The sequence below is a fragment of the Cebus imitator genome, unplaced genomic scaffold, assembly GCF_001604975.1.
Source record: "Cebus imitator isolate Cc_AM_T3 unplaced genomic scaffold, Cebus_imitator-1.0 Scaffold588, whole genome shotgun sequence".
NCBI lineage: Eukaryota > Metazoa > Chordata > Mammalia > Primates > Cebidae > Cebus > Cebus imitator.
The window spans coordinates 61,468-75,012 of NW_016107903.1; the positions used below are offsets into that span (position 1 = coordinate 61,468).

A 13,545-nucleotide genomic window follows, 5' to 3' on the forward strand; every position below is an offset into this window, starting at 1 on the left:
TCCGTCTCAAAAAAAAAAAAAAAAAAAGGAATTCTGCCAGGAAAAATAACAGCCCCCAAAGATGTCCACGTTCTAATCCCTGGAACCTGTGACTATGTGGCCTTACATGGTGAAAGGGATTGTAACTACAGGGGTCCACAGGAGAGCGAGAAGGATGTGACAACAGAAGCAGATACTACTCTGCTGGTTTTGAAAATGGAAGAAGGAGCTACAAGCCAAAGAATACAGGTGGCCTCTAGGAACTGGAAAAGGCTGCGACAGACTCTCCCCTGGAGCTTCTAGGAGGTGTGCAGCCCTGCGCACACCTTGATTCTAGCCAAATGAGATCCATTTCAGACCTCTGACCTCCAGAACTGTAATGGAATAAATGTGTATTGTTTTAAGCCACCAGGTTTGTTGTGAGTTGTGTGAGCAGTAACAAGATATGAATCCAATAGCTAAGAGGCAGATGGCCACTACCAGCCCCAGTGAGCTCCCCGTCCCAGGAGGCAATCAAGAAGAGGCTGAACATCTCTACCTGTCAAGAATGCTGTGCAGACCAGTCCTGCATGAACTGGGAAGTAAGCTGGATGACCCACAGGCTGGTCCCTAACTCTGAGAGTCCATAATTTATAGCAGTGCCCTCTGCTTTTGTATTCCACACACTAGTCCCCAGTTCCTGCCTAGGGTTGGCAAGGCTTGCCCATTGTCTTCTCCAAGGGGAGCCATGGTGGTGACACTTTCTACCACCACTGAGAGGCAGGCTTTGGGAGGGTGTCCTAACAGCATCTGGGCCTGGCTCAGAACTAAAGTACTTGCTGGTGGCACTTACCTGAGCAGAGGACTCCCTTGTTCCTGGCACAGGAGAAGTTGTCGCACTCACAGAAAGTCCCGTAGATCTTCCCGAACTCACTCTCAAAGCAGGAACACTGGTTGCAGCTGCACTCCCCACGCCCGCTGCACAGCGGCTTGCCCTCTGCCTCCCGGCACAGGTTCTGGTACATGCTCTGGTTCTCCCCATCCTGGCACTCGCACCTGGTGCCCAGGTAGCCGGGGTTGCACTCACACAGACCGCAGACATAGGTCCCGGTCCCGCTGCAGCTGGTGCTGTTGGGTTTCGGCCTCACGCTGCAGTCACACGTGCAGTTATAGGTGACCCCCACCGCCAGGCTGTCCCGGAATCCCACTGGCCGCAGGGCGAACACATGCTCCGTGTGTCTGCGGGGGCAGCTTCGGGCCTCTACTGACACCTCAAAAGATGCCTGGGCAGAAGGAGGAGAAGGGACGTCATGACTGGGGCAAGCAAAGGCCTCCCGTTCACCCAGGGGCAGCGTCCTTGATGAAGAGCAGCTGTGAACTCCAGCCTTCTTGGCGTACACAGGTAGAACCACCGAGGTGGCCTGAGTAGGAAGAGACCTTAGAGCCAGCAAGCTCCCACACTTCTTGGAAAAGAGGATGCTCAGGTGAGCTCACATTTGACAGGGGAATTCTTTAACATTCATTATCTCTGCATCCTCATGACCCTGAGGAAATGGGCCTCTGCATAAAGGTACACGGCTTCCTCAATTCACACAGTTCTCGTTCTCCCTTTCTTTTCTCTTCTGTCCTATCCTCTTCCCAGCCCCACTGCAGATACCTCTTCTCTGCTCATTTAAAAAGTCATTCGGTAGACAAATGTTTCCTGGGCACTGCCTCTGTGCCAGGCACAATGTTAGATGCAAGGGCATGGTGGCACTCCTCTCACGGGGCGCTGGGTGAAGGGCACCTGCCTGGCCCGCCATAGAGAGGGCTCTGTGCCTGCTGGCAAAGGGCTCAGCTGACTCCAGAGCTTGCTCTTCAGACACCCCCAAACCCCCCATGCCTCAATTCCTCCTCTGTGAGTGCTTATCACAGCTGCATCTTTCACAATCCTTCCATGCCCTTGAGGTCTTAAAAAAGAGTTGCCGACTGATGAAATGCACCATGCACAGGGACAGACCTTTTCTTTTTATACAGACTATGTAAGGAAGTGTTCCTAACTCAGGAGCTTCTCACAGATTGCCTTGGACACAGGCTCAAGGTGGGCTTGGCTGGGTGGCAGATAGTGTGGGAGGGACGCCTCTCAGCTGCCCAGAGGGGTGGGATGGAGGGAAAGCAAGGATGAGGCTTGGTCTGATTCTTCCAGGAACTACAGCCTGACTCCCCACCCTCTCCTCCTCACCCCCCTGAGGAGAGCCATGTGGGGTTTGAATCACCCAGCAGGGCCCTCGGAGCAGGGCACTATGGAGTCTATGAAAACGCACAGAAAGGTGGCTGGTGTGCCTTGATGAAACGCCATAGTGAAGTTTTACTCAGGGCGGGTTCTCCGTTACTCCCTAAACAGACAGAGGCCCAGCCTACCCCACCCCACAAACGGACTCACCGCATCTGTGTCCAAATGTCTTTTATTTTTCAAAAGGCTCCTCAGATCATTCTGAAGCTCAGAATGAGTTAGAAACCACTTTCAGCTATTACTATTCTTAATTCTATTATTTGGGTTGGACTAAAGCTACTTTTCTTTTTTTTTAGACGGAGTCTTACTCTGTCACCAGGCTGGAATGCAGTGGCATGATCTCGGCTCACTGCAATTTCCACCTCTCAGGTTCAAGTGATTCTCCTGCCTCAGCCTCCTGAGTAGTTAGAATTACAAGCATGCGCCACCATAGCCAACTAATTTTTGTATTTTTATTAGGATGGGGTTTCACCACATTGACCAGGATGGTCTTGATCTCCTGACATTGTGATCCACCTGCCTTGGCCTCCAAAAATGCTCGGATTACAGGCATGCGCCACTGTGCCTGGCCATTAAAGCTAATTTTTAAAATGTCATCATTCACTTGCTTTACTGGACAATCTTCAGGTAACAATTTTTTTTTTTGAGACAGAGTCTCACTCTGTCACCCAGGCTGGAGTGCAGTGGCGCCATCTTGGCTCACTGCAGCCTCTGCCTCCCGGATGCAAGTGATTCTCCCACCTCTGCCTCCCAAGTAGCTGGGATTACAGGTGCCTGCCACCATGTCCGCCTAATTTTTGTATTTTTTGTAGAGATGGGGTTTCACTGTATTGGCCAGGCTGGTCTCGAACTGCTATCCTCAAGTGATCCACCGCCTCGGCCTCCCAAAGTGGGATTATAGCCGTGAACCACTTCGCCCAGCCCACGATGTTCATTTTTTGAGAACATTAAAAATATCTGTTTCTAAACATACAGATCCCTACTACTTTGAGATCTTTACTGCTTCCAAAAGGCCTCCCTCAGTTGCTGTGACACCTAGGGACACGGGGAGAGGGCATAGGACTGAGCAGGAGGACAGATCCTGCTCTCTAAGTCCTGGAGAAAGTCCTATGTGGCAGCAAACTTCTGTTTCAAAGGACTTGACAGCAGACGCCCAGGACTCAGCATTAGCCAAGAGGCTCAACAGGAGATGCTTTTGGGCAAGTGAGCTGAGGAGAGAGAGGAGTGCAGGTCAGAAGACACTGGGAGGACCAGGCCAGCTGCAGACACCTCGGGCTAGCGCCACCTTACCTTCCATCTCTGTGGGGCGGGAAAAGTAGCGGGGAAGCAAAGGGGAGAGATTGACAAAAACAACAGTTTCAAGGCTAAGTTCCAAGGTCTCGAGACACAGGGAGGCTCTCAAGGTAAGGAAAGAAGATTCAATCCACTTGGACACTGAAATCGGTTAAAGAATAACACTAATAGGCCGGGCGTAGTGGTTCATGCCTGTAATTCTAGCACTTTGGGAAGCTGAGGTGGGCAGGCTGGATCACTCGAGGCCAGGAGTTCGAGACCAGCCTGGGCAACATGGAAAACGCCATCTCTACCAAAAGTACAAAAAAAAAAAAATGTGCCAGGCGTTTTGGCACATGCCAGTGGTCCCAGCTACTCAGAAGGCTGAGGTGGGAGGATTGCTTGAGCCCGAGAGGAGGAGGTTGCAGTGAGCCGTGATCATGTCACTGTACTCCAGCCTGGACAACAGAGTGAGTTCTTGTCTCAAAAAGAAAACACACACACACACACACACATACACACACAAATAGTTACTAGTTGCTAAGTGTCTACTATGTACCAGGCACTGTGCTGGACATTTTCACAAGTATCTCTTTCAAATGCCCCAGAAGGAAGTGTCCTCATTTTATCAGAGAGAAAACATACTCGGTGGGGTCAGTGGATTTAGTCATGGTCACACAGCTGATGAGGAGTGGGGCTAGGCCTAGAGCAGGACCTGTGCCCTCCTTAGCATATCAACTCCTAGAAGGCACAATGAGGTCTACCTCATCAGGGTATGAGGGGGAAGCCAACCTGGCTTACTAAAGGGACCACTTGTTGGTGATACCCAAAGTGGTGGCCAGAGGCATCTCCACATCTTTCTGTCATGGGCTGGGAATGATTTGAGCTTGTAGATAGGATGGGAGTGGAGACTATGCCTGCCCAAAGCCATCCATCCCTTCTGAGGTCCAGAGAGAAACTTGCTTGCATTTCCTTTTACTACTTGCTTGAAGCTCCCACAACAGTGACATGCTTGAAGCTACCTGTAGCTTGCTTCAAATTACAGCTGAAACCCTGTACTCCTAGGGCTACAACTTGCTGGATTTGTTAAATGAAAAGCCTGTGCCCCACAGAGGCATGTGTAGGTCAGAAACTGAATAGACTAGAAAGGAAGGACCTGGACCAAGAGCCAAGGACATTTACTTATTGAAAGACTGTGGGGAGTGCACACCTGTGAGTATAACCTTCTCCCATGGAAACTTGCCTGCCTTGGGGTTAAAGCAATGAAAGTGAGAGTTAAGTCTCCTGAGTCTTGCTGATATGTCTGTGTTTGCCTGGGAGAAAGTGGGAGGTTAGGGAGACCCTGAAGTGCCGGCACCCGATCACCAGCATGTAGAAACACTCACACACTGTCTGCCCAGCTGGGCAAGCAAGGAGGGCCAAGCTTTCAAGCAGGTTCTGAGGCCTTCCCCAGACAAGGCTTCAGTCCAAGTGAGGTGCTATTTGTCTGGCCCTGTGCAGCCTGGACTGCAGCCAGATGCCTGATAACCAGAGAATGTTCTGTCTATTTCAGCCGCTGGGTCTCAGCTCCTGCTGGGCACAGGAAGTGCTATAAAAAGCACTTCAGGACCAGCAAGGAAATCTGTTCACTTACCCCTCCTTTCAGAGGCTCCATTTTTCCTACTGGATTTGGAAAGAATCCAGAGAGACTGGAAGGCAGCTGGAATGTGGCCTCTTCAATTCCCTCTCCTGATTCCTGAGGACTTCAGCTGATACTGAAGGTTCCCCAGTTCCTAGAGACTTTCATTCACCAGCTCTGAGATTCCAGAGGAAGGTCACAGACACAGCAGCCCTCCTGCCCGGTCTTGTTATTTGAACTTCATTGGGATGCTTCTGGTTCCCCTGTGGGGCTGCTAGCCAGATGTACCCTTTCAAAAGGGCTGCCCAGCCCCCCACACCGAACCCACCAAATCCAGGGCTATCCTATGCAGATGCCAAATCTGCTCAGATCTCAACAAAAAAGGAGCTGGGATGGGCACAGGCTACAGGGCCCCGGGGAGTGGACAGGAGCAGGAACGGGGTGCTGTGGGAAGCCCATGATGGGGTTCACTGGCTGCTTTGTGCTGGGTATCCGTGCTAGCCTCACAACCAGCCACTTGCATACTGATTTGTTGAAGCCAGTTCCTGAGTAAACTGACTCTTGGTGGTTGGTGTAGGATAAAGGGAGGAAAATTAGGGAAACAACTGAAATCACTGAGAAAGAGAACGTCATTGGATTTGGGGCTTTCAAGGTTTGATTTAAGCCATATTTCTCTTTGAGGACATCCCTGACTGACCCTCAGCCCCTGCCACCTCTCCTGCTTCTTGCTAGACATCTGTCTCGACCCAGAGCACACAGGGTTGTCACAGAACCACAGCCTGCACCCCCTCCACCTCTGCAGGGAGCTGTGATGATGAGGAGGTGAGGTCCACCTGGCTGCCACTCACCAGCTGGCTCAAGGCTGCCCCTCACATAGGCCGTGACCTCGTCCACAGGTCAGACACTGAGATCCCTGATGACAGCTGAACCCTGCCTGCTTTTCCTAATACCTCTTCTCCAGGGGAGTCCCCAGACCCTCCAGCTATGCTCAGCTCTCTTGCCTACCCCCGCCTCCATCCCCTGACCTGCCCATAGTCCTCCCAACTTCTGCCACCAAAGAATGGAACCCGCTTGCCAGACGATGGCCAGACCGCTTAGTTTGGCAGGTATGCTCCACCACTGTGGCCCAAGCCAGCCTCTCTCCCCTCCATCCCCAGCCCACTCCTCTTGCCTCCACAGCCATCACCATCAGCTGCTTTCCACTGGCCAAAGGGCAATGCTCTTCACATCCTAGCAGACACATCTTGCCAATAATGCACATGCCAGGCCCACTGATGGGACCAGCCCACCCATCCTTCCTATGTCCGGAAAACTCCTACTGGTGCTCTGAGCCTCGGCTCCAACAGCCCCCTCTGCAGTGCTGGGCCTTTGTCCTTGGGCTCCTGCAGTGTCACACCTGGCCTTCTCACAGTGCTCGTCACCCTCTGTGGGGCTGACTCCTCTGCACGTTATTTCCTCCACCAGACTCTGAGCCCCTGACCTGCAGCTTCATCTGTACATCCTGAGCGAGCACAGGATTTCACAGAGAAACACTTACTGAGCATGAGTGGATGTCAGCACAGTCACTGGCGAGTTCTGAAATGTGTGACTTTGGGACACACGTCCAGAGGGAAACACTCACACACGCAGTAGCACCCCTGCTTGCCAGAGCCCAACTGCCAGTGCTCTGGATACAGTTCAGCCTGAGAGAAGGGATGGAAAGTTTCCCTTCTTGGGCACCAGGCTTAGGAAAATCAGACCGGTCCCAGCTGTAAGTGCACCCCTTCTGTCTCGGGGATCAGAGTTACTGACAGAGCCCTCCCTTTACTCAAAAAGGAAAAGCCCTCAGCTCCCAGTTCTAGGACTGGCTCCCGGGCCATATGCCTGTGCGATCATGAGGGCCCCCACTCAGAAGGGCCCATGCTTAAGTGCTCTGTGATCGCTGTGTTGGAATTCTTAATGATTTTTGAACATGGACCCATATTTTCACTGTGTACTACACTACAAATGATGGAGCCAGTTCTGTCTCCAAGGCCCGCAAGAGAGCTGCCTCTCCTGGCCTGGGTGGCCCTTGTGAACAGAATCATGTCTGGTTCTGAAGAGCAGAGTGGCCACTGCCCTGTGCCAGCCTGTCTTCATCCACAGAAAACAAAAACCCCACAGTCCTTGCAGTGGAACCAGGGGTCATGTGACCGTGGCCTTTGGACAGCAAGACAACAACGCTGGGACAGTGAGTAGAAACAAAGGGCCAGCTCAGGACACTTGCCTAGGGCCCCTGCTGTTCCCGCAGGGCTTTGGCCCATCCGATCCCACAGGAAGAGCTGTCAAAACATGCCGGCCTGAGCAGAAGCTCCCTTCTCCTTTAGTGTTGCTTCGTGTGCTCTAAAAACCATCTCGATATATCTGAGAGTTTCAGGGCATTTGAAAATCATGTAAAATCTATTTCTAAGCTCTGACAGTTTCCCCATTTTTCTGAGGTATCCCAGCAAAAATAAAAATCTGTACACTAGAATGTCCGTCCACAAGTGGCCATGACACCACTGTATGCTTCCTCGAAGCTGTCACTCCCAAATTGCATGAGGCATAGGGGAAACACATGCACTGTGGCCTCAGAAGCAGCCCCCGACTTGGCTCCTGATGCTTGAGGGTTCTGCCATGCTTCTCAGGCCCCACTTTGAGTCTTAGTTTTTCATACATAAAATGGGGAAGGAATAGCTCCCTTATAAAGCTGCTATAAGAAGCAGACAGCAGCAGTAATGCCCCCACCACAGTTAAGGGGCACGATGGACAGGGCACATTGGATATCCTTATACCATGCTAACAAATACCATTTGCTCTGTAATGGGGAGTGGGATGAGTGGGATGACCTGGTGTGGATGGAGAAAGGCCTTGGTTTGGCTTGTGAGTTCACTGCCTCTTAGCTGGGTGAGCTGGGTCAGGTCATGCTCATCCTCAAATCCCAGGCTGTGCGTCAGCAGTGTGCAAATGCTGGGCTCCCCACATGGTGCAGGGGGGCTCAGTCAGCGGCACTCTCCCGTGGAGGCTCCTGTTCCTCAGGATCATACTTTGCGCTGGTAGAGCCCTTTGAAATAGGTTTGGTAGAATAGAATTGTGAGCACCAAGAGGCCGGATAAAGGTGGTGAGGGAGCTGGCTTCAGAACGGAAAGCCCTGGCTTTGCATTTTCCCTTCGACACTTACAGGCTGTGTACCTGTATGCTTTGTGCCTCAGTCTTCCCCATCTGTCAGCATGAATAACAATGTCTTCCTCACAGGGAATTAGTGAACACAGAACCACTCACTGACTAGATCGTTTCTGGTCCTTCCCAAGACTAACTGTATTTCCACTTCATATTCCATGAGGAACCCCAATATATTTAGAATGACTTTCTCCATTTCACTTAGGACAGCATAAATTGGCTTCAGTTTTTTTACATCTGAAAAGAGTTCTGACTTTACAATCTTACTATCAACAAATATTAGTTCCTTTGCCCTTCCTAGTTTCTAAACAATTCATCATGATAGTTGCTTGTCACTTTTCTTTTTCAAAAAAGAACTGGGCTGGGCTAGGCACAGTGGCTCATGCCTGTAGTCCCAGCACTTTGGGAGGCCAAGGCAGGAAGATCACTTGAGGCCAGGAGTTCAAAACCATTTTAGGCAATATAGCGAGACTCTGTTTCTGCAAAAAAAAAAAAAACAAAGAAATTAGCTGGGCATGGTGGTGCAGCTGTGGTCCCAGCTACTTGGGAGGCTGAGGTGGAAGGATCACCTGGGCCCTGGAGTTGGAGGTTACAGTGCACTATGATCGAGCCACTGTACTGCAGCCTGGGAACCAGAGCAAGACCCAGTCTCTAAAAATAAAAAAATAACTGAATAAGGAACTTCAGATGTGAGGTTTCAAAATATCTCTATTAACACAGCTTCAACTGGCATTACTTTTTATTTATTTATTTATTTTATTTTTTGAGATGGAGTCTCGCTTGGTCACCCAGGCTGGAGTGTAGTTGTGCAGTCTCAGCTCACTGCAACCTCTGCCTCCCAGGTTCAAGCGATTCTCCTGCCTCAGCCTCCCAAGTAGCTGGGACTATAGGTGTGCATCACCATGCCCAGCTAACTTTTATATTTTTAGTAGAGGAGGGGTTTCACCATGTTGGCCAGGCTGGTCTCGAACTCCTGACCTCAGGTGATCCACCTGCCTTGGCCTCCCAAAGTGCTGGGATTATAGGCATGAGCCACTGCGCCTGGCCTGCTATTTATATTTATATTTATTTATTTGAGACAGGGTCTTACTTTGTCACCCAGGTTGGAGTGCAGTGTCCCAATCATGGCTCATTGTAGCCTCAACTTCCCGAGCTCCAGCGATCCTCCCACCTCCACTTCCCAAGTAGCTGGGACTACAGCGCTCTTCACCACACCCAGCTAATTTTTGTATTTTTGGGGGAGACTGGGTTTTGCTATGTTGCCCAGGCTAGCAATCAACCCCTGAGCCTAAGCAATCAACCATTTTAAAGCCTCAGCCTCCCAAAATGCTGGGATTACAGGTGTGAGTCACTGTGCCCAGCCATTATTTATTTATTTTTTTTTAAGAGATGGGGTCTCACTCTGTTACCTACACTAGAGTACAGTGGTGTGATCATAGCTCACTGCTGCCTCGAACTCCTAGGCTTAAGCTATCTTCCCGCTTCAGCCTCCTGAGTAGCTGAGACCACAGGTGTACACCACCATGCCCGGCTAATTTTTTATTTTCTATAGAGATGGGGGTCTCATTTTATTGTCCAGGCTGGTTTTAAATTCCTGGCTTCAAGCAATCCTCCCACCTTGACCTTTCAAAGTATTGAGATTACAGGCATCAGCCACTGCACCTGGCAGACTTTTTTTTTAATCACTGTTTATTTGCATTGAGCCTTTGAGCCATTATAATCTGCCAGATGCTTTTCTTTTACTATCAAACTAAGTTCCTATATCCTAGTAATATTCTGAACTAAAACGTCAGACATTAATCTTCATTATTTCAATCCAGCTCAATTTTAAAAAATACATTTATATCTTCATTTTTCCGCTTTATAAGATAAGCTGTTTTCTCCAGCTCTGTGACCTTCCCACATTTGATAAGCAGGTCTTCTATGAGTTTAACCCAAGCCAATGGTAAACTCAGCAGACAAGAGACATTGAAACCTCAGTCAAGACCTCCCTCTGGCTGCATTATCAACGCTCTCAGAGAGCTACAAATGTGCCTGACTGTGCTATTGTCAACACATATTATTAAATATTTGCTTTATTTTTAAGGATGTCATTAGAAATTGTCAAGAGCCTTCCTGAAAGCTGGCAGATGCTAGATTAATAGTCCATCCCTCTCCCATCTCTTTTCCATCATACCTATTTCTCCAAGTAAAGGGTTCCTTGTTTGGGTATATTTCCCACACCATCCTTCAGCTCTCCTGACATGCCGCACCAAACATTCCACCCACAGATCTATAGAATTCACTTACATGTTGTTGAGGCTTTTTGGCTATTTCTGCCTCATTCCATTTTTTATACCTATCTCTTTAAATCCTGTACTGTCACTGCAAAGCTTTAGTGTTTTTTTTTATAATCACCTGGATTGAGTAATTATTATAATTGATGAAAACAACATAAATACACTGCAACTTCTGACAATTATTAAAACTGAACAGTAAAATTTTACTGGAAGTACCCCTTTGATGAGATGAGGCTTTCTGCCAGATGTAAACTAACATTAATTATTGCTAAACAATGCAGGGGTCAGCATCAATTATATTTCTATTTTTCATTTGCAGAGATTTAAGCACAAAAAAAGTTCCCATAAATAGAAAGATAGGAACGAGAGTTTTGTTACAGCAATGTCACCTTGTTCTGTGAGTGTCTTCTGAGTTGAAAGCCATAAGTAATCATTTGTGGCAGGCGCGGTGGCTCACACCTGTAATGCCAGCACTTCGGGAGGCTGCAGTGGAAGGATCCCTTGAGCCCAGGAGTTTGAGACCAGCCTGAGCAACATGGTGAAACTCCGTTTCTACTAAAAATGTATGAATTAGCCAGGTGTGGTGGTACAAGCCTATAATCCCAGCTACTTGGGAGGCTGAGGCATGAGAATTGTTTGAATCCAGGAGGCAAAGGTTGCAGTGAGCTGAGATTGCACCACGGCACTTCAGCCTGGGTGACAGAGCAAGACTCGGTCTCCAAAAAAATCAATCAATCAATCATCATCATTTGTAATGACTTATCATCTGACAGCCTGATTAGCCCTTCTTTCAAGTTTGTTAAAAGCAAAAGAAACTTGGAAACAACGTGTCTTAGAAAAGGCCTTGGTAGCTGGTCATGAGAGGCCTTCATTTTCTCAACTTCGATATGATATTGTGAACTTTACTTGGGGGAGCAAGGCACCACAGTAAGATTTGGGGAGGGTGAGAGGTAGGTCTGTGTGTTGTGAAAGTGGGGATGGGAAAAGCTCTACAGTGGAATGTGGAAAAGCTGGTGGCGACCACTGCTACCAGCCATGTGACTGTTCCCTGTCTTTGCAAGCCCTTTCCCTGAAGCCAGCGGATGAGTCAGCTTATATCCGCCTTGGCCGTCATTAGTGCTATGAATGCCAAGAGGACATAGCCATCTATTTGTAAGGTCTCTATAATTTTCCTGTTTCTTAATAGATTATTTTAAGTGTGGAAGAGAATTATCCCTCACTGATTTTCTATTTCCGGAGCACTAAATATGTCCACAAAGCAAGTCAGGAATGGAGCTCATGATCTGCTTCCAGCGGCACGACCTCCAGAGGATGTGTCATTACTGGCTGGCCTCTCTGTCCATGTCTGTCTGTGTTCTCGTCACCCACCTATCCTCCTTCCTGCTCCCAGCCTCAAGTCCTTGGTTTAGTGCACAGGCACACATCTTCACACATCAGCTGAATAAACTTAGTTTGGACAAGGTGTCTGTGTCCTCCACTGCTGTAGAGTCATCCATTCTATTTTACCAAACAGAATGGGGGGAGTGGTTTTCTTTACATTTTACAAAAAGGAAATGTGAGGGTCAGATTATCCAAGGCACAGAGCAATTTGCAGAAGAGTAGGAATGAAAGCCAGGTCTCTTCAACTCCCACCTGTACTCTTCCTCCTGATTACAACTGTGTCAAGCTAAGAGGATAATGGTTTAAAACACCAAAGTCACAATGCCAACTTGAGAAAGCCTTAGGTGGCAATGCACGGAGGGCTGCCTATTAACTGGGCTCTCTAACAAGTTCACCTGGGATTCTGAACACATAATACATAGTAGGTTTAGGAGACTCCTCTGGGAAGCTGAATTGGAAAACAGAATACTAATTCTGAAAGGACTCCAATAAGTCACAAAGTTATTAGAACTCAAAGACTGATGAGCAATGCTAACAAGAGTTCATACAAACTTGGAGTGAGACTTACCGTGTCCCCAATCTTCAGGCCCTCACACTTCCTCTGACCAGGGTAGGATATCCCATCTTGGCAGGTAGCAGTGAAGAAGAGATTAAGATCCTCAGGCTGATCCCAGACCGACAGCTCCACTTTAGACCGGATACTCTGAACACAGAGAGAAAATGAAGCCCAACTATTTAATAAAAGCCATGACTGAGGTGCTCCCACACTGGTTTTCTGATGCCCACGTGGCTTGCTGTAACTCAGGAATCCCAAGCCAAGGGAAGAGCCAGTTAGCTTGGTTCCCTGGCCCTCCCTCATCCTTTCCCTTCTCTCTGCACTCACATGACATCTTTTGAGACCCGGCCTGAGATCTCCCTCTGTGAGCTTGGAGAAGTTGAAAATGGTCAACCTGCGGTATGACATCTGCTTCAAGGGGTTATGCTCTGTCCCCTGCTTGCTTCTCCAGAGGCACCTCTCATCCCCATTCTCGGCTTCAGACATGTAGTTCCTCAATCTTGCCATGTGCACTCCAGGCTTTGGGCCTTTTCATGTGCTCAGGGTAATGATCCTTTGCACAATGGCTCCTCATTATCCTTCAAAATCAGCTCAACAGGCAATTTCTCCAGGAATCCACCCTATCATTCACACCCATACCTATCCCAGTCAGATGAGGTCCATATGCATGAGTATGAAACTACAAAATGAGAGAATCCAATCTAACGTATGGATTGTATTCTCAAGACAGTGAATCAAACAAAAATCAGGTCAAAATTACCTTTCAGAATAGAAAAAATGAAGATTAAGAACATCAAGTGTTGGAAAGGATGCAGTGCAACTGGGGCTGTCCTACCCTGCTGGTGGGAGTGTAAATTGGTGCAACCCTATAGAAACCCATTAGGCTATATCTACGAAAGCTAAGGCCAGCCTCAGACCTAGCATTCACCCAGGATTATACCCAACAGAAATGTATGCATCACCAAAAAGACATGGACAAGAATGTTTACTGCAATACTGCTTGCAATAGCTAGAAACTGGAAATTCCTCGAAT

General features: G+C 48.6%; 1 protein-coding gene across 1 annotated transcript in view; it reads right to left on the minus strand.

The window, feature by feature from the left end:
• ITGB5 (integrin subunit beta 5) overlaps positions 1-13,545 on the minus strand; it is a 125,992-nt gene that overhangs the window by 33,400 nt on the left and 79,047 nt on the right. Inside the window, exons 9-10 of the mRNA XM_017516448.2 lie at positions 12,525-12,659; positions 812-1,241 (exon numbers count right to left, since the gene is read on the minus strand). Coding sequence (XP_017371937.1) covers positions 812-1,241; positions 12,525-12,659 — 565 coding nt within the window. The remainder of the gene's footprint in view (positions 1-811; positions 1,242-12,524; positions 12,660-13,545) is intronic.